Source organism: Zonotrichia albicollis, chromosome 8, assembly GCF_047830755.1.
Source record: "Zonotrichia albicollis isolate bZonAlb1 chromosome 8, bZonAlb1.hap1, whole genome shotgun sequence".
In the NCBI taxonomy this organism is placed as follows: Eukaryota; Metazoa; Chordata; class Aves; order Passeriformes; family Passerellidae; genus Zonotrichia; species Zonotrichia albicollis.
The window spans coordinates 18,646,902-18,668,568 of record NC_133826.1 but is presented as its reverse complement, the minus strand read 5'-3'; the positions used below and the strand labels follow the sequence as shown (position 1 = coordinate 18,668,568).

General features: G+C 39.8%; 1 protein-coding gene and 1 long non-coding RNA gene across 3 annotated transcripts in view; one reads left to right on the top strand and one right to left on the bottom strand.

Annotated features, from left to right (window-relative positions):
- Positions 1-11,723, bottom strand: part of SNX7 (sorting nexin 7) — a 29,437-nt gene extending 17,714 nt beyond the window's left edge. Inside the window, exons 1-5 of the mRNA XM_074546156.1 lie at positions 10,880-11,723; positions 4,974-5,156; positions 3,047-3,157; positions 2,476-2,640; positions 1,361-1,562 (exon numbers count right to left, since the gene is read on the bottom strand). Coding sequence (XP_074402257.1) covers positions 1,361-1,562; positions 2,476-2,640; positions 3,047-3,157; positions 4,974-5,156; positions 10,880-11,053 — 835 coding nt within the window. The 5' untranslated portion in view covers positions 11,054-11,723. The remainder of the gene's footprint in view (positions 1-1,360; positions 1,563-2,475; positions 2,641-3,046; positions 3,158-4,973; positions 5,157-10,879) is intronic.
- An 872-nt stretch (positions 11,724-12,595) lies between these two features.
- Positions 12,596-21,667, top strand: part of LOC106629198 (uncharacterized) — a 46,852-nt gene continuing 37,780 nt past the window's right edge. Inside the window, exons 1-2 of one of the 2 annotated variants that reach the window (XR_012581367.1) lie at positions 12,596-15,114; positions 16,706-16,915. This is a non-coding gene — a long non-coding RNA (uncharacterized LOC106629198). Of the gene's footprint in view, positions 15,115-15,135; positions 15,439-16,705; positions 16,916-21,667 lie in introns of those variants that run through there. The other variant, XR_012581368.1, reaches the window with a different exon arrangement.

Sequence of the window (21,667 nt, the reverse complement as noted above, 5' to 3'; positions counted from 1 at the left end):
GTTATGTCCCAAAAGCTTCAGAAGAAGCACTGAAGTTCACTCCTGCTCAACAGGTATCTCCTTCAGTAGTTTTTATTAATTTAAATACAGAGATATCTTATTAATTACTTCTCTTATGTAGAAGACATAAGAGAAGTAATTTTCTAGACCAAGTGATAATCCATAAACAGAGAAGGCCCAAAAATCACTGTGCCATTTGGTAGGGCTAAACATGGGCAAGCTGCAGTTCACAGGAGGAGAGACTGTGAACACATTGGTCATGCATTGAAAATGCAATTTTGTCACTAGATTTATAATGAAGAAATGTCCTAAGAGAGAAGAAAGCAGTTGTGTGGCATAAAGAGTGTAATGTTTATTTTGAGATTATTTGGACAAAAAAAACCCTCTATGGAAGATGTAATCAGGAACCCCATGTTAAGGTACTGCAAGCAGGAATTCTCTGTATCACAGCTATCAACAATTCCTATTCACCACAGTGTAGCCCCACACACAAGTGTTCTGACAAGTGTTGTTTGGAAAATCAAGAAAGAAGATATAACCTACAACATTTGGGAGCATGTCAAAATTCTTAAGCTTTCCCAAGAAATATTTTGGCACTGATACCTTGAACCTACAGAGCTCAGACAGCTACTTTCACTGGAGGGAACAATGTCAACTGTTCACCCTTTCAGTGAGGACACACTGAGATCTGGTACTGCACAAGAAAGCTCTAGGACTCAGTTATTAACACAATGCAGCTCTTCAATTTATATTCTAAAGACAAATAAATACTTTAAGTGCTGCCCAGTGGAAATTCTACTGAACAGGCATAGTCTGAGATCAGGATCATCTCAGAATCTCAGAAAGTCAGTAACTTAGCATTCCAACTAGATGTGTGAACTGCTCTTACTTAAGGAAAAAATTCAGATTAACCCATCCTTCTTGAGAAAACTCTAGTAGGCACAGCTTACCATGACAGAAATTATCGCCAACAGTAAAGCTATTAAAAAATTAAAATCTACTTTGTCAATGGAAAAAAGGTGCAGAACAAAACTAAAAGTTTAGAGACCTAGAATCAAGACAGCCTCAATCACCATGAGATTGCACAGAAAACTGTACATTCCCTTGAAAGTTAAAAACCAAAAAGCACATCTTAATATATTCTTCTAAGTTCCTTATAAGTAGCTGAATGACATGTTTAAAACTCTTCATATTAAAAAATTATTCAAACTTGAATGTCTGTCAAAAACATGACCAGAAAGAAAAACACAATAAAAACATCTCCCCTTTTCCTGGAAAGAATATTTTGCCTGCCATAATGAAAACTAATTTACTTTTAAATGTCTTAAATCAGTAAAACTGTAACATGTTTTCTACTTACCTCTTTCTTCCTTGTAAATCCTATGAGCTATTTTATCTAGTAAGTTTATTTTCTGACTAAATGTTTCCATGTAATTGTTCATTTCTGTAAACATTTCAGGACGATTTTTAACTGCTCCTCTTACTGAGGATGCTACAGCTCTGACGGTCTGTCCCATCCTGCTCAGCAAACCAGGACCTTGCTTCTTGTGGGAGGAGAGTTCCTAAAGACAGAACAAGCTCTCTTTACTCCAGGTACTTTTGTTAATTCTCTGAAAATTATAAATAAAAGCGTGCTTTTTCTTTTTTTAAACTAAACAAAACTACATACATAAAGCTCTGTGTTTTTAGTGTATAAATCTTATCACTATTAGACCAGTGCCAGAACCATCCCTGCCTTGTGCATGTATTATTAGCTAAGCCTTTCTGAGCAAACACAAGCATGCCATGTGTGACAGTGTCGCAAGAATGGCTGAAGATGGCAGAGAACCTTCACCCCTGTGCTCCTCAGGGTGAGTTAGCCAGTTTGCAATTTAGCTTTTTGAACAGGAAAGCAGAGGTAATGATTGAAGAAATAAGTCTTTGAGAAAAGCAGACAATGCTCCTACTGGAGGAAGTAATCCATCCAGCAGGCTTTTCTGAGTACAAAACTCCTATGTGCAACTGGACACAATTTTGCAACAATGCAACAGGAAAATCCTGTATTTTTCTTTTATGAGATTAGTAAAATTTAGAAAAAAGAAGGAAAAGACATTGCCATGCCAAAACAATAATTAATTAATACCACTGTTTTACTCATAATCTTGGAAACTTATATGTGTACCAAAAAATATGCAGAGTTGAAATACTATGAATTTTCTACAAAAATCCAAAATGCAGTAACAAAACCAACTTTGGATGGTACAGCACCATTTATGGTCATGATTATCAAAACCACAGAACCACATGATTACCAAAACCAACAGAAAAGGTTATCTGAGGTTATGAATATTCCACAAATCCCTGCCTGCTTCTGCCACTTCTGTAAAAAGCCACGGGATGACACTGCTGAATACTGAACCAGGGAGGCTCCTGATATACCCTACTAACATAACATGTGGCTTCATGTAACTGTAAATAACAACAAAGTCATTTTACCCAGGCTTGAGCAATAAGAAAAATCTTGAAGTCTTCATTAAAAGTTAAAGTTGGATGATCAGCAATACGGTTCAAAAATTTATGTAAAGCTTTTCTTCGAGTCTCAATGAATTCATCACTAAATCGTTCCACCATTCCCCTCATTATGAATTTTTCAGGCAATGGCTAAGGAAAGAAAAATAAGAAATATATTGTATAAATTGCATAATGTTTGGAGTATTATAACAGGTCTTCTGCTTACTAAAAAACATAGGCATACCTTGTAAAATCCACTATGCAACAATCCAAAAGCTATATAAAGTTATTGTATTAAACTAAGGTATACCATTTTTTCTTGTAATATACAGTGCAGAAGAACACAAGTACAACTAAGAAAGGACATAAATTACTGCAAATTAACCTAAGAAATACCTTTATGTGATTTTTGTCACATATATATAAAGCTAAGGAAAATAGGTTGGCTTAATATTTGTGAAATTTCAGAAGCTGAAGAAAGACCTCAAACATCTCTATATAAAACTGGAGCCATCTTATAAACAAAGAAAAAAAACTTAAGTTTTAGCAAACAAACAGGAATGATCAGTGTTGGATGTGCTTCTTCAAGTTTGCTCTTCAACCAAAGGAAATCCTGGTATCGTCTTCGGACTTCATATTCACTGGAGTCAAATTCACCACGCGTTGTCTGAAAACCAAAGGCAGAAAAAACAGGCTTAGGTTAGAATACCAGAAAAAAAAAGTTTTAGATTTTGGAGAAAACTGACTACTTGAGGGAATGCATACATTCTATTTAGTCTCTGTTACTGGTTTGCTGTTATGTTAAAGAACAATGATCAACTCCTTGATGAGTTAACACACCATATTCCAGCAAGAAATCAAAGTTCTATTGGGGGAAAAAAAAGCACTAAGCTGCACTTTGGGCAGTGACATATAATGGTTATCTTACCACAATGTTTCCAAATTATTGCAAAAATTACTTTAGTGTGGCATTTTTCTTTCAGCAATCACAGTTATGTTTGTTACTTGGGGCACTTCTCTTAAAGTGGTGAATAATTTACAAGTGAGGAAAGTCCATTTTATAGCACTCTGAACAAAGCCCAAAGAGCTGACACACATCCTTGTGACATTACTCAATAATCCCCATATTCAAAACATGAAAACTTCAGCATATCACAGCAATAACACTTCCTGCATTGCTTACTGGATTCTGCAGCCTATCACTGATTCCAGTTTTGAAGCCTCCTGTTAGAATTTGCCATCAAACCTTTAATGCCTACAAAAAATGCTTATTACAGATTAAAAATTTGTCAGATCCTGAGATTGATTTTACCACTGCTCTGTCTTCTGGAGGCAAGCCACAAAGAGACCATGTTTTAATTTACATGTGCTTTTTAGCATTCTTTGTTGCACAGAAATTTATAACGCGATGCAAGTAAATTCTATAAACCTCAAAAGAGGCTTGGTAATCCAAAAATTTTTGAGGGTTGAATAAAAATTTTTCAAGGTGTGTGGGAGGAATGCTATTACTTTTATCATCAACAACCAGCCCTCCAAATTAAATATGATAAGAAAGGATAGAAGAGATTAAAAAAGCAAGACCAATGCAACTTACAGCCCTTTCATACTTGCCTGAAGAAAAAAATGTTCTTTCGTCTACAGAAAGAGGCATAAAGTGAAAATTATTGCTAGCAACATAACAAAGATAGCTCTCTTCCTACTCATTAAATATTTTATGAGGAATTGATATATCTTATTTAAAGATGAATAATTCCCATTTGAAAATATGCTTTTAAATAAATATTTTAAAAAGAACTCAAAGTAAAATAAATTAACAATGCAATTCTCAAAATGGAGCCAGCACAATATTTACTGGTAATCTCAGAAGATCTGTCTGGTCTCACAAGGCTGACTTTCTTCCTTATTTTCTGTAAATAAGTTGCATTCAGGACAACTAAAAATACACTTAATTGTTTCCTAATACTACTTTTTCATTAGAGAATTGTGGCATTTCCCCCAGAAATCACATCACATGTACATGGGAAGCAAACACCCATGTGTTAATGGCTGCAATTAGAAAACAATGGAACTGAAAGACTGTAGGAGGTAATGTTTATGCAAAATGTAAGACTGGTAGCCTGTAAGTTATCCAAAAGTCATCAATACTTGTGCTAATACAGTGTCTTCAAAGTGGGTCAGTCCTTTGGCTGTTTCCTGCTCCTGCTGAAGATCACAACAGAAAATGTTATTGCCTCACAGCACTCATTTTGCCATTGAAGAATTATTAACTACTTTCTCAACATAAAGAATCTAAGCATGTGTGTATACAGACTCACACTGAATTTTTCCATTACATAGCACAGGTTTGATGCAGTTTTAGTTGTCTATAACTCCTGGCAAAATTAAAGTTTAAATTTAGCAATAGGCCAGAGAATGGTGTGCAAGAAGAGTGAAAATGCCAGTTGTTATCAAAGCAAGCCATTAAACCACAAATAGATACTCACCTTTGTGACTACTCTGTATGTGATAAATGTTTCAATGGCTGTAATGTGGCTTTCAGGATCATCCACTGTAATGAAGAGATCTCTTAATTCTGGCCCATCTTCAAATTTATACTGGTTTATCATTGATGAGGGGGATATTGGCACTGAAGGACTGAATGAGTTTACCTCAGTCAGAGATGCATCCTACAGATAAGACATGAGGACATCCATATCAATAATCTTTGTATACAAACACGTCTCTGATGCTAAAATGGCAAGCTTTAAAATAATCTGATAGAACAGATACAACTCAGAGCAAATGAAAGAATTATGTAGTACATAGCAAATCTGGTATCCTTTTCAGTATTTGCTTTGGTGAGGATGTAAGAAATGAGATTTATTCTAAAATGGATGAATGATCAAAATACTACCATTTGAGAAAATGTTATGCATAGGTAGAAAGAGTACTTGCCTATGAATAGTAAAATTAGTTATGAACCAAGCACCCATTAATTGTGTAGGGTACTTACCAGTTTTATTAAAATTGTTAGAAGCCAATTATTGAGGACTTATGATGTTTGAATTATCTCTAATTACCTGAATAGGATGGATAAAAAAATTATGATTCAAGAAAACAAGGCAAAATCCAAATCAGAATTTTTACTGGAAGTGGATATTTCAGTTGCATTTATTTTAAATGTTACTTGAAATGGAAAACAATTAAAAGTACATAAATTAATATTTTTTTTCTTAAGGAAAACAGTAAGTAAGGATGCAGTACAAATTTGCTGCTTAATTTCTAAAAAAAAAAGTCAAACCACTGTTTTGCTGAAGGGAAAAACCTCTTTTTGATACCACTGACCACTTCCACACAACTCAATAAGAATATGTCCCCATAGCAGCTGCTTCTGCTAGTGCATTCAATGGTGTTCACTCAACTGCTGAGAAACAAGGTGGAAACTGGAAATGGGCCAGAAATCTCATTTTCTTCCTTAGATACAAGTCTGGGTGAGATCTACTAATCTAGAATCTTGAAGGATACAGTCACCATGAAAAGAAGTTGAATTCACTAACTTCATAAAAGAGCATAACAAATTAATAAATCATTAGAGATAACAGAAATTGAAACAAATCATTATATATTAAATATCAAATACTGTATATGGCTTTTTTAATATATGCAATACAAAGAATTCTCTTCATAACAAACTTTAATCTATTTCCTAGAAGTTTTCTAAAAGGGCTGCTAGACTACACAAACTATGAGCAACAAAGAGTTCCTCTCTCCAATGCCTTGTTAATTATGGAGGAAGGAGAACAGGGATGCAGTTAAAGAGAAAACTGCTCAAATGCCAGGACTGGAACAGTTGAATCCACACAAACTGGAGTCACAGCATCATCCCAAGGCTAATCTCACAGGAATGAAGGGAACCCCACTTTAGCGCTGCTGAACTGTGTCAGAGTTGCTTTTTGTCCTTTGAATTCAACTGGATCAAAACTTTCTAAACACCTTATCTCATTCTTCTGCTTTGGATTTATCAATGCACTCCTACAAATATGGAAGAGACATCTATACCAGGAATTATGCCCAGAAAGTGCTTATGTACTAGCTCTCCTCCCCTCCCTTACATGCAGCTCTTTGAACAGAGAGACAAAAGCAACACAGAAGACTGAAGACAACACTTTAAATATTACACAGTGGCCTCCTTGTATGCCTGTCAGTCATTTTACCTTTTCTCAGTGTGTTTCTACACAACTTCTATACAGCCAGCACTATCCTGAGTCGTGCAGAATAAACAGAGCTGTTGCCAGAGCCTGCTAGCACTGGCTGCCTGTGGTCTAGATGAAGAATGAGGACTGCTAGCTCAGAGCAGCCCATGCAATTCAAAGTGCTGAGGCAATGGGAAATTTCTACGGAAAGAAAAATGGATGTGAGCAAGTAAGGGACTTGAATGGCCATATAATTTGAGCAATAATGACTCTGCAAAGCCTAAATTGGATCAAGGTAAATGTGTTTCATATTTTCTCATTTTACATGGAGCATTAATGGCATAATGTTTCCTTCCTTCTTCTAGGTTGCTACTAAAAATTGTTCTATTCATGCAGGTATGAAAGTATATGTTTATGTGAAAGGGCTTATGAATATGTGATTTGAGAAACAAAATACGGGTAACAAAAATCCACAGAATAAGCAAGTCTCTGGTTTTGTTTAATATAGGTCTAGTATTCACATGCACAGGAATGAATACACCTGAGTTGTAAAGAAGCATCTGTCTCTTTATCCTCATGATAGTTCAGGTTTACTTCCAGTAATTCTTGAAGTTCATGTGACCTAAGCCTGATCTCATCACAGAAACACAGTTAAAAAACCTCTTGATAATATTCTGTACAGCTGTAATTTTGTGAATGGAACTATGTTTTTGTGTGCATACAGATGAGGGAAGGAGTTTTGTAGCGCAGGAAAAACAGACAGCTCTCGGGTCGTGTAACCTTCTTCCTCCTCATCCATGCCAAGAACATCAAGGCACTGTCCCAGAAAATTATGTCCTTTCCCATATGTCCCCCATCCCCACCTACCTGCAGTACCCCTTCTCTTTCCAAGCCCCTTTCCTCCTGACAGAGCAGTTGGCAGAGCTGTGTGTGTGCCAGTCCACAAACAGGATCATGCCTTTGGATTTACTGGCCAAGAGACCAAAGCCATGGAAAATCAATGAGCTCCTCGCAGCATGAGGGCCTTTTTCTGTGTCTCCTTTCTCTAACACTTGCAGTTACCTATCTCAGTCTCACATTTGACTGCAACTGGTCAGCTGCAGTCCAAAATACATAAGGGAAGAAAACACTCCTGCAGCCAGAGCAGCCTCAGAACAGGCTACACCCAGAGCTGAGACTGCAGCTCTTTGGAGACAACACGAAGCCTGGGGGTTTGTCTAAACAATGTTCTCTCCCACAGCACAGGTCCTTGACCCAAGGTTACCTCTGTGCTCCATCCATCCATCCATCCATCCATCCATCCATCCATCCATCCATCCATCCATCCATCCATCCATCCATCCATCCATCCATCCATCCATCCATCCCAGCAAGGATCCAGTTCTTGAGATAAAGGACATGGGGCAGAGTTTATCTTGTAAGTGAATAGCTTGGTTGTTGGAGAATTCTTCGAAGAGCAAAGAGATTCAGGAGGACTGATTTATAAGTGCATTTTTTGTCTCAAATCCTTGATGAACTTGAAGAAAAATCTTGAAGAAAAATTTGTTTCTATGCAATTCTGAAGTGGTATATACATGTTTTTCAGAAATATCATTAAGTTTTCTGTAATTATGAAATGCAGACAACCACTGTAAAACAGAGTTTGAAAGCAGAGGTGCTAAAGATTTTAACCAAACTGCTGACAGCTTTGTCAATGCTACATATCAGTAATCAAAGAATGCAGAAGATAACTGAATGGGTATTTGTGATACAGGCAGTACTCTATACTTTGAAGCTAAGGGAAGGAAGCAGGTTGAAAACATTCCATCTGTCTGACTCATAACTCAGCTCCCAGAATTTGTCTCTGATGAAAAGAATTACAAACTTTTTCAGTAGCAGTGGAAACTAGGATAAAGTGAAATGCATATCACATCATGAAATGCTTTATCAGAGCTGCTGAAGATGCTGGTCTGTAATATTTGAGATATGTCAGAGGATACCAGGTCAATGGTTTATAGCACTATCAGGTTAAATGTCTATGGATTTTCATAAAATAAAAGCCCAGTGTTTACATTCTGAGTAATAACTCAGGGTATTGAGGTTGACAGTTTTTAAGAATCTCATTTTTCACCATTTTGTTAGCTGGCACATTGCACTGCCTAGACTGAGAAAGATGAAGCTGACGAGAGCGGCAGGCAGCGAGCTCTGCACGGCTGCCTTGGCCTGCAAAGGCTGCACCACTGCCTTACAGACACTGCATGAGGAACCCCATTAAGGTGCAATTTAAAACTGGGCAGTCCTGGAACACTATGTTATGGAAAAATTGGTTTTACAAAACTTAGCTGTAAGCTACATTTAGCCTGTCAGATTTCTCCGAATATATGGAACATGAATAAATAGGGTGTAAAGCCCAACCACTGTCACAGATTTTCATCAGCTCAAAAGATCAGATCTCAAATTGTGCTTGAAAATAAACCATGAATTTCTGGTTGATATATACAACCACTACATGCAGGTATCCAAGCTTTGGACGGAAAGCTGTATTTTCATATAATATGACAAATTTTCTTGTTTGCAGGAATAACTTATCATGTAGCATGCATTAACAGTAGTTAAGATTTCATATATGTAAGAAGTATTTGGCATGAATCCAGGGAGAAATTTAAAGATCTCAATATCTGCCATAAAGCAGGAGTAACTTGTATCAACTCCACTTGGTTTTATTTCTTATTCTCAAGGAGAATTGCTCTTGATAAGGAAGCAGCATAAGCATCAATACACTGTGTTGATAAGCAGATACCTTCATGCAGAACTGCCTGAACTTCACTCGTAAAAGGAAATGGATGCAAAGTGAGCACCAACAACTAAAATGATATTTTAACACTGTTTCTGCACACAAGTTCAGTGAATCATTCATCTTTTTAAGTAAAATCGGGACTGGTGCTTTCCAAGAAAATATAATTCAGCTCAGCCCTAGTTATGCTTCAGAAAAACACAGGTAAACTTGGTGAAATTTAGTCTAATCTCTTGCATGTTACAGACTATTAAATCACCTAAGAGTCCTTTCTGGCCTTAAAAGCCATGAGTTTCAAGAATTCTATTATAGTTTAAATACACAGCAATACATACATAAATTCTATTACAGAGTTTAAATACACAGCTCCTAAGAAGGAAGTCCTTATCCCAATAGTAGTATTCATTCATACCACAACAGTGTTTCTCACCTACAGAAATATAAAAACCACACATTTACTGCCGGTGACAATCTGTCCTATTGAATAGAAATACACTGTCACTTTTTCAAATTGTAAATGTAACTGCTATTTCTCTCCCATGACACACCACACATCCTATCACAGCAGTTCACAAGTCTCAGATGGTGAATGACACCCTAGCCCCACAGACATTTTCTCCACCCTACTTCTCTGTATGCATTTATATTTTAGATGCTGCCTTGATAAGGCAAATAAACCCATGGCATGCCCTCTTTAACTACAGAGGAGACAGAGGTAAGTCTGGCAGTAACAGACTTCACCGGTACTAAATCAGTACTAAATGAGAACGATACACGTGGAAGCCATACCCCCCTCCGCTGGTTTAATTAAAACTATCAGCCAGACGGGCACGCATCTACCTGGCTGTGTGCTCTCTGAAGGTGGACACTGATTCATTGTCAGTTACATTCATTTTATTCCCTTCATCAAAATTCAGGTATTATCTTCTCAAATCTTCCATCTGAAGGTATGATACTTCATCTTTTAAAAGAAAATTCAAACTGAAACTTGGAAACTTTTATTTACGCTCAAACACAAGTGCAATTACTAAGCACAATTGTTTATTTAATTTTCAGATACTTATATGGCACCTGACGAGCATAAGTGATGGTAAGGGTACAGCGAGCCCAGATTAGATGGCACATGCAAGGTAAACGTAGTGATCACTCGCACTGCTGGTCCGAAGCAGCGACTCCGCGTTTCGTGCCCGAGAAGTCACCCAGGACCGCCGATCGCTGCCCGTGCCGGCGCCGCGCCCTGGGGCAGCCCGGCCCGTCACGGAGCCCCGGCGGCACCGGGGAGCCCGCGCGTGCGAGGGGCGGGCGGGCAGAGGCCGCGATCGCGGCCCGGGGCGGAGCCGTCCCGTCCCGTCCCGTCGCGCCACCCCGGCTCGCCTGCCGCCCGCTGGGGCAAAGGACCGGGGAGCTCGCCCTGCCGCCCCCGGCACGGAGGGTGCTGCCGTACCTTGCTGAACACCTCCAGGTCGTCTTCCTCATCGTCCAGGGCCAGCACTTCGGCGGCGGCGAGCAGCGGCGCCCGGGACGTGCCGAGGGCACCCGCAGCGAGATGCGAGTCGGCTCCGGGCCCTTCCCCGCCGGCGAGGAGCGCCGGCTCCGGTACCCGGCCCTCCGTCTCCATCCTGCCCTGCGAGCGCGGGCGGCGGCCCCACCACAGCCGCTCCCCGCGGGACCGCAATTGGCGGCTTCCCGCCCGCCCCTGGCCGCGGCCGGCCCGGGGGGCGCGCCCAGTGCGCAGGAGTGGAAGCGGCGGCAGGAGGGCCGCGCTGCCGGGCAGGGCTGGGAAGGAGCGGAGCCGGGGGGGTGTCGAGCCTGCCGGCAGGCCCGGACAGCGGGGACTGCGGCTGCGGCCTCTGCGGAGGCGGGACGGGGCGGCTCAACGCCCACAGGCGTGTTCGTGGCGGAGCGGGGGACGCCGCCCTGGCCGCCCCTGGGGCTGCCAGGGGACTGGGCGAGCCGCCCACGGGGTGCCGCTGGCCGCAGCCGCTGGAAAGAGTGTGCAGGGTCTCGGTCGGGAGAGCTCCGTGCGCTCCCAGGCAGCTGCCCGCTCTGCCCTCGGCAGCCCCCGGGCCCGGCAGGGGCGTACCCAGGCTTGCTTTTCTGCGCTCTCTGGGTTGGACTTTATTCCCTCCTGGCTGGCACTCAGGTGCCGCCACCGGGGCAGCAGGCAAAACCCACGCGTTGCTGCTTTGTCTCTTGAGCAGCCGCTCTGTCGCTCGTAGCTGGAACCCTTCGCCGTGAGGTCAGGCGTGTGTCCTAATGCTGGGGCCAGGGACTCTGGTGTCAGAAATGTGAGAACAAAGTGACGGCACATTACATCAGAAAAGCAGAGGGGAGAGAAACACCAAACATTTAAAAGCGCAAAGCTGTCCTTTTTTGTAAAGTAAAACCATCGGAATTGTGGGATTTCGAAGTTGGCAGTGTTGAACTGGAAGTAATGGCCGGCGCCGTTCGTTGCCGGAGCCAGGGCCGAGCAGGGAGGCGGCGGGCGGGGAAGGCAGCCCTGACCTGCCCTGGGCTCCAGCGCTTCCCTGGCACCGACCCTGGGCCGGGCAGGGAACGCCGCTGCGGGGCCGGGCCCGCGTTTGCTCAGTGTGGAAAAGGGCATATCTGTCCAGGCGCCGCCTGAAATAGCTGAAGTCAACTTTGTTGTTAATGTAAATTTCAGGAGTCGTGGGCGGGTTCTTAAACAGGCAGATACAACATTGTCTTTGTGTATCTTGATTCCCTTGCTGTCAAATTAGAAAAGGCAAACCCCGTAATCAAATGAAAGTATTTTGAAAAGTATTCCTTCGTGAAGCGCTGCCGGCAGCTGATGAGGAAATACGTTTGGTATTTCACGGTTTTCGGCGAAGTCTTGAATCACAACTTGAAATAAAGGGATTAAAATAAAAACCACCAAATATTCACTGAACTGTGAAAAGAGACAAAGACTACGTCTGCCTAATTAGAGAGTGTTTACTGAGACACTTTAATTTTTATTTGAAAATACCCTAAAATTCGCGGGGAGCCGGGAGCAGTGGCCCGCTGCACGCCTCAGGTGCCAGCAGCGTTTGCTGCAGGGGTCTCGCCCGGAGCCGCCGGCAGAGGGAGGCGGGATGCGCCCGTCCTGGAGCCTCGCACGCCCGCCGATGCCTGAGGAGCTTCCAGTAAGTGCAGATAAACAGTTCTCGTAGCATTAAAACAACAACTGCCCCTGGTACGAGATGCCCAGGCTTCTTTTCTTTCCCACCCTGTGTAGACTGTCCCTGCCCTACAGCTCTTTGCTATGCCTCAGCTCTGCGCCCCTGAGGGGCCCGGGGCTCTTTGGGGCGCTGCGTTCCTCGCAGCCTGCCGCGGGCCCTGGCCTGAGCGCTGCTCCCCTCCAGGGAGGTGCTGCTCCCCTCCAGGTGCTGCCACGGCCCTGCTGGGGCTCCTTGGGGTGTGCCAGGTGCTTCTCGTCTGGTGTCACAGAGGTCTTCCCACCTCTGTGTCTTTTACGGCTCCTTTCCAGTGTCGTCACTGCTCCTGTCCCCTCTGATTACCTTCAGGTACCAAAGACTGATGAAAATTCACTATTACAATATAAATTTTCTGTTCTGCCTTCTGTCCATCTGAGAGAAGTGTAGGTAGTTTCTGACTTTATCTATAGTATACAGTTTACAGTGGCTTTGCCCTTATTTCCACATGTTCTGCTATAGGCCTGCAGGTTTTCTGAATAGAATAAGTACCTACAACCTGTATAATGCCCAAGTTTTTAATATGTCTGTATTTAAATTTAGATTATATACTTGTGAGTCAATAACAAAACCAACTCAAGGAACACAATTTCAGACAATGCACATCAGGGATGATAAATAAAGGAGCCAGTCAAAGAAAGGATAAAATTGATGTACTGTAGGCTTGAATATTAAGGCTGTTGTCTGAGTTATACTAATTTTCCAAAGTTTTACCATGCACTTGGAGATTTTTATTTCTGTTTGAGAGAAATATTGCAAGATGCTTTAATTGGATTTTTTTCTTATTACAGCTTTTTATTAGCTCATTAATCAAGCTTAAGAATATTTTTAGATTCCTTGCTGGCAGTGCTTATCTTTCTGTGCTTTATATTTGGAGTATCAATCTGTAAGGAAAAGGTATTCATTGTCCTTCACTCTACAAAAAATATGCATTGCATTTAACAGTCGGTTGGAGGTTTAATCATCAAAAGGACCCCTGCTAAAACAAAATAGGAGACTGCTCTGTGATTACTTTCAGCTGCCCACCACGCCCTCTCCGCCAGCTGTCCCTAACTTCTGTTAAAAGAGCTGAGTAAGTAAATGCATCTTCAGGGCACCTTCCCACCCATGCTGAGTCCCAGGGGCTTGCCAGCACCTCTCCCCTGCATTGTTTAGCAAAAAGAGCATTTTACAGACTCAGGGATTTTGTGCTCATTTCCTACTGTAGGACCAGAGATGACTTAAAATAGTTGAGTAGTTGTTCGACTCAAAGATATTGCAGATAGTGTAAATACAGACTGCACTTAGCAAAGGGGATTTGCAGGTTTCTCTTGAACTTTTATTTCAGAATTACATTGCTGTAGATCTTATTTTTTCTTCATTTCCATGTGTGTATATTCACAGGCTGTATGTTTCCTGGGCACCAGGAATTGTGCTCAGGGATTTACACATATTACTGCAGATAACCTTTACTGAACCTGTGGAATGAGATCTTGGCAATAATTAAGTCAATATATTAGATGTTGTACCATGAATATTGTTGCCCCACTTATTTAAAGGAATAGGTATTGCACTGAAACAATACTTGACAATCTTTTGGTAAAGAAATTGTAACATTTTGCAAAATATGGGGTTTTTTTCTAAATTCCTATGCAGTTTTCATGAAATATTCTAGCTTTCCAGGCCCTCCTACTCAGGAACGCTAAGTGGAATATTCTCATATGCTGGGGTTGAGCTGCAATTGCCTCCAAATTTTATTTATTCACTTAAATCCAAAAAGCTATTTTGTATTACAAAAACGTCAATATTATTCCTACTTGCATTTTCTCTTTTTCTTTGGTAAGAGTGTTGATCTTAGCTAGTAATCCCTTCCAGAGTTGCTTTTCCTTGAACAAATTAAATTTACAAACACCGAAGCAGAACCAAGCTATTCCTTTGCTCTTATGTGCAGGCTGCATGTGATCCCTTTAGGCCACAATACCACGTTGAATACTTAATGTTGACTTGTCAAGTTTCACCAACTGCACAGTGATATGGACAGGATTAAATCTTGTTTTATTTCACCATCTCCCTAGCCAGGCAGCAGCAGGGCATGGAGGGCTCCTGGTGTTTTACTCTGTTCCACCACTGCAGTGCAAATAAGCGTGTTAGTGAATCTGCTGACATTCAGCACCTTGACGCAAATGAGAACGTTTCTCTAGCTCTGAAATGGATTGTCAAGTAGCATTCTTGTCAGGGTTGTGTAGTGCATAAGCAGAAGTCATTATGTTTACACCCAGAAGATATTTTGATGGTGAATTAAGGGCTGACCTTCATATCATACCATTTATTAGAGCAAGCTTTTTAGTAAGCTCCATTTAATGGCTTAGAATAAGGTTAACTATTTATGTTCCGTGCCTGGACTCACAAGGAAGTTGGAACATTAACACTCTCTACATTGTGAGCTGCTTAGCTTTTCAGCTGCCTTTTGATTTGTGGTTGAAAGGTAATTGTTAAGTTATTGTGTTATTTTTGTTGTTGTTAATTTAAATTGGGAAGATTCTTTAATTGGAATATTGTAAAATGATTCATCTGTCAGATGGTGGATATCCTGCAAGCTTATTTGTTTCAGAGACTACCAGACTGTTTTTCCTTTCTGACTGCCCAAAGGAAATTACAATGTAGTGTATTCATAATCATGTTATCTCTTTTATAGCTGCAGATGATTTTTATGGCATTGCAGCTGTACAAACCCCTGATCAATATCTGGAGATGTGCTATCCTTTTAAGTTACGTTCCTGTCAAAATTTTAGACATGAACATATTCCAGGTGAAGCACTATTTGGTCTCATATATTTTACAATATCTAAAACCAGTCAAGCTTCATTAGAATGAAAGCATCATTTTTTGGGGAGGGTGGGTGGGGGGGTGTAATACTTTGCATTGTTGTGAAATAGAGTCTATCTGTTCTAATATAGCATTGTCTTTTCTGCTGAAAAAATGGTTTCCTCTTTTCAAATAAATGCTGCTGTCCTAGTTTTTTGAGGAACTGTATATTTAGCAATCTGTACTGTATGGCATGAAATACTAGAGTATCTCCTAGTCAGAAAGTATGCAAAAATATTCATACATTAAATACATATCAAGGCTTATTGAAGCAGTTTGATACGGGAGTTGGAATTCTCTCTGGTTTTAATTTTTCTCATACCTACTTTGGAACTCTAGGTAAAGAGAAACAGATTAATAGTGTACTTCAACTTTTCCATTTATCAATGACCAGATGTAATCCTGTTTATTAATCCAAAACAATTGACAATGGTTGATATGAATGTTATTTCTTTACAAGTGTCTGTTTATAATCCATTTCTCTTGAAGAATTGTGTATTTCAGCTGGTGCAGTGTAATGGCTCTGAAAACACTGTGCAAACTGGTGATCATTTTTTGACCTTTAGGCACAGGTTTTGCCACCATTTCAAGGTTTATTAGCCCTTACAGAATTGCTTGGTATGGATTTAGCAATCTTTAATGTTTGCACATGCTTTCAGTGACCCTCAAAACTTTTTAGTAGGTGAGCCTAAGTATGTTTGTGGTAGGTGAGAGTACTTATATCAATACAGACGATGCACCGTGGTTGAATTAACACTCCATATTCGTGATGTTTTAATAGATTTATTTTTTAGATAGCAAATTTGTGTGCCTTTTGCCTTAGTTTATTACTACCAGGATGAATACTAAGAAAGTTTTATATAAGAGATTTTTTTTTTTTAGTCTTCAAATTCACATCTGAACTATTGATATAAAATTTCGAACAGCACACAACCTAATTAACAATTTCATACTAATTGATAGAAAGTGACATGTATATTGGTATTCATAAAACATGTAGAAAATTCATATTGCAGCTGTACTGCTGGAGAATCTCTCCATTTTATCTGAGCTCTTTCCATAAAATGCTATAATATAATACTAATTGTAAAGGACAGTGACTCAAGGTCATTCTTGCTAAAAGCTTCCACTTTTTGTTCTACAAAGATCAGAAATTTTTTAAAAAGCCCCATCATCATAATGCAGAAATAAAAGTATGATCATGTTACTAGGTTATGACCCAGAGGAAAGAATGTGAACAGCATGGCTGCAGAGAGGAATTCCAAGTGATGTATGTGAAACTGCCAAAATGAGAATTGCAGCTGAAGGAAGTGAGCCAGCAGTCTAACTACAATCAATATCCAGGTTAAGTAAACAATTACACTCTGCCAGAGCTGGAAGAAAATCCACACAGCCTGACAAGGTACCTGGAGTGTCTTCAGGTATGAATTCTGAATTTACTTCTTGGATAGCTTTCTTGTCATTTGCACAGACTGTTACTGTTGGTTTTTTGGTTTTTGTTTTTTGTAATCTATAAAGGAAAAACTGTTCTCACTGTATGAAGAGCTGCTTTTAGGTCCTGGCAAACAAATGATACATTTCAGTTGATAGTGGAGGTTGTTTTAGAAGTCTGGAAACTGATGTGGCTCTGAAGTGACCAAAGAACAATATATCTTATCAGACAATCTGATTGGTCAGGGAAGCAGGCATATGAATAATTAAACAATACAAAGGAGTAATATTGGGGTCCTTTGTGAGCACTGAGTTTACCCAGCATAGATGTCAAGTTTAAAATGGGAACAGCTGTGTTCACACTATTTGAGGACAGTTTTTTAATCAAAGATTAATGTGGAAAAGCCCTTGTGGGAAAACTTGGCAGTTTGTCTAAGATTCTTCTTCCCTTTGACATCCTCTTCCTCTCCTAACTTTATTTGTTATGAAGTTGCTAAATAGCTCAGAATAGTTTCAACATTGTTAAAAGAGATGCCTAAATCTCAAAAAGAGCTAAGATGGACTTATAGAAGAATTAATGTTTTTTATACTGTGCCTTAAGTAAATCTCTTACCCCTTAGGTAAAACTTCACAGGAAACCTCAAAATTTTCCTGCTAGGATACATACATATAAAACTAGCAGTATAGTAGACAACTGTTCTACTCATGTGCCCTAATTTTATATTTAACCCCCCAAATGTCTTCATTATTTAAAAACAATCTGTTGCTTCTGGTGGATAGTCAAGTGACAGAGTATTTCCCATTGCTCAGAACACATGAAAAGCAACAAACCAGCTACTGTCTGTTCCCTCACCACTGCATGACATGCTTGGGATTAGCTAAGGTTTGTGGTGTATCTGGTGGGAATGCTATATAGCAAATGTGTGCATGAACACAAGTGCACAGGGGAGCAGACTTCAATAATGTTGTAGATTGGAGTTTTTAAATTTCTTCTTAGCATATCGTAATGTATTTGCATTGTGTACAGTTTTGGAGGCTCTGTGTCTTGAAAACTGAGAAGTATTTGTCTTCAGATACCAAGAACTATTGCCAAATTCTAGAAAAGAATAGCAGGGGAAACAAATTTCAAGACTTTATACCATGATGTAGTCCAAGAATAGAGTGACTTTGGACAGTATGGTCAGACTGCAGCTGCAAGAGCTCTAGATCAGATGGGAAGGAAGTATTCCAGCAGATGTGATTTACAGTGGCAACACAAGCAGTCATTTGCTTCCTGCAGTTTTCTCTTTTGTGAGAAAATGAAAGAGACCAGATTGGTCTGTGTCTTAGAGGGAAAACAATGGGATTAATTAGGTCATTATTACATCCAGCAGATTTTCCACTTAGGGATGATGTGATAGCAAGGCACTGATGATGTTGACCCTGTGGATTTGCAAGAGAACTTCTGTTTAAAATGAGGTTGGTGGATAGACTGTGGCATTGAAATATTGTGTTCTGGCGCGTTGCAGTGAGCTCTGCAGCTAGCATTGGTACTTGTTTACCACAGAGAGAAAGAGAAAAGCTGTTAGGCAAGATGAAACTGCAGGGGAGAGTAGGTGTATCTCCCCAGCTCCTAGGAATTAATCCCTATCATATTACATGAAAGCTTAAATACATTAAATTTCTCTTCTTTATTCATCTTTCTGATAAGCAATTGCTAGAAGGATGCTGTAGACTTCAAAAAGGAAGACTATAGGAAGGAATATATGAGAACTTAAGAGGCATTTACCACAATATTTACACTTTACCTACTCCACACTCTGAAAAAGTTCAGAAATCAGAGAGGTCAGTTCCTTCTGCCATAAGTATGTAATTGTGCTTTTTTTTTAATCCACGAAGCCAGGTTGCATGCTATTTTTGGCTTTGTTGAGCTTCTGAAGTATTAACAGAATAATATTTTCTTTTCTATATGCCCTCTCACTTAAGACAGCAAATGACCATCTGCTAGATTGCATTTCTCAGCCTGTGGCCACATATACTATAATAGTTATTTTGGTGGTCTGCAAAAATTTCTCTTCAAACTGACTTAATGATTTATGCTACGAAATTGTTCACATTTCTAAAGTGTATATGAAACTATTGAAACAGACTAGAATTTGAGATTTTTCTGTTCTCATGTGATTCACATGAGGAAAAAAAGCAATGAACAGGGCACAACTATTGGAAAGGGTACATTTTCCATGTGCAACATCTCTGAAAGCACCTTTGGTTTTGTTTAAGAGACATTCCAGTTTAACCATTCTAGCACCTTTGAGACTATATCTTAGCTGGGCAAACTCTGTTGAGGCCAGACTCAATAGCTGAGTGTAGGGGGAAGGGTCTCAGTGATAAACTCATCTGGTTTTGAGCCAGCTGGGAATTACTCCAGCTCTTTAGAAGGCTGGAATACTTTAGGAGTGCCTTCATGTGAATTTGTATCTCTGTGTTTCAGAAAGCCCTCCAAGCCACCAGGAGGAATGATACAAGGCTTGGAAGACTTACATTTGGCTCCCATTCCACCAAAAATATCTCACATAATTTCCTATAAGCAGTATGGATTGTGTTTGAAGCCCTGTGCTGATAAGGCAATACAGAAGTGTTTTGTATATAATGCTGCAGCCATTCTTGCCTCCAGCTATTCCCTCTGCTAAAAAGAGTCATTGAGTAGGTTGGAGCAAATCTCCTTCGATATCTCTGTGCCTTTTGAGGGCTTTAGGAGCATCCCCCAAGAAGATTCCTAATTCCTGGGCTTTAGCAGAACCAATTCAGATTATTCACAAGACTACAAATTAGCTGAAGGTTTCCATGAAAATATGCTACTGCTTTTAGGATGCTTTAACTTTAATTTTACATGCACACTGGAACACAGAAACATGCCTAGGAGTAAGGAAAGGAGGTGAAAGGCAGCAATAAAAGCAAACATGGAAGTTATGAACTTAAACCCAGATGAAAAAAGGTTTCAACAATCCCATGTTTATGAAATTTACTTAAAGCTGTAATCTAATTAATTAATCTTTTTTTGCTCATTATTTTTAGTACAAAAAAGCCAGGTAATGTAGTAATATGCAGATTAGCATGTTACTGGAGGAATGAGTCTCCAGTAATAGTATGGCCTGAAATCAAATTATTTTTAAACAAAATTATGTCTATTTAAAAAATGAATCAGTCAGTTTTTAGGTAACCACAATGCAGAGCAGAATGGATACAAATTCTCTGGTAGATAATGGTATGAACTGCTGCATACTGAAGAAGCTGGAAATAGGAAATAGCTTTGGTAATCTGCCTCTGGGGGCTGAAGTTGGCATGATGGACATAATGGGTCTGAAGCCAAGAAACAGGGTAAGACAGATTTTTGGACTGCCCAACTTACCTTCTGTTAAAAGCACAAGTCAGTTCAAGTGTTTTCCAATGATGATGGAGCTGACAATGAGCAGAAACAGTTCAGAAAGTGAGGGGATGTGTCACTGAGATATGCTTTAGTGGGTGTGGTGCATTAGGTCAAAGGCTGGACTTGATGATCTTGGAGGTTTTCCAACCCTGATGATTCTATGTTAGACGGATTGCAGGCATGTAGTGGAACCACAGGTGAGAAATCTGATGTGCTCATCACAAAAGGTGGAATTGCACGAATTCTTGTCAATGGCTCTAGTGTAGCTATGTCTTTTGAAACAAAAAACCTCAAAATCAGAGAATGATAGCAGAAGTCTATTAGTTTGGTGAGTCTGTAGGATATTGTAGGGTTGAATTTGCATATTAAAAGGGATCTTTTTAAAGCATTTTATGTTTTAACATTCTGTGCGTGGTTAAAGCTTTTAAGTACTACTAGAAGTTGTGACCAGATGGGTGGGCAGCCCTGCATATGGAAGTATTTAACTTCTTCAGAATCGCTTGGAGAACAAATGCTGATAGTACTGGTTTATTTCTGCTGATAATAGCTGACAGTTTTTTCACTTCATCAATAAGGTTTCATTTAAGTAATGAAGATATTCTAGATGAGCTGATTGAGGAATGTATGATGTGTGATTTGGATAAAATTAAATGACAAGAGGAAAAAAATCTGTATGTAACTGAGGATTTCAAAGCTCAATACTCTACAGATGTGAATCAATGTACCAAGGAAGCCCTGAAACTTAAACATGGAAAAGGTCTGGAACTTCCTTATTCAAAAGCTTTAACACTCTGTGGTATTAATACCTGGAAAAAAGAAAGAAGCATTGTAGAAATAATGTAACTGGATCAATAGCCACATAATCAAAGGTAAATTAGCAGAATGTAAAAAGATTGCAGAAAGGACTGACAGGCATAGAAATGTATGCAAAAGAGTTAGAGAAAGAAAGGAGTAAGGTGAATTAAAGTCAAGCGGAGCTAGACCTTGCACTGGATATTAAACATGATAAAATTAATTACCCTTAAGCAGTTTTAGAAACAAACTCCTAAGAACAACATGTAGTCACTGTTCAGGGATTAAATGTATTGCTCTACAAAAAAAAGGAAATATTTTATTCTGTCTTCATTGGAGGCATTGGTGCTGATTGTGGTGAGAAATGGAGTTTGCATAGTAGGAATAAGTCCACAATCTTAATAAAAACCATTGCAGCTGTGATCCAAGGAGTGTGGTGCAGTGAAGGGTGTGACCAACAGTTCCTTGGCCAGAAAGATACTGGCTCGTGAAGTCTCATACCTGACCATATGGCAGCAAATACACAGTGATTAGGGAGCAGGAA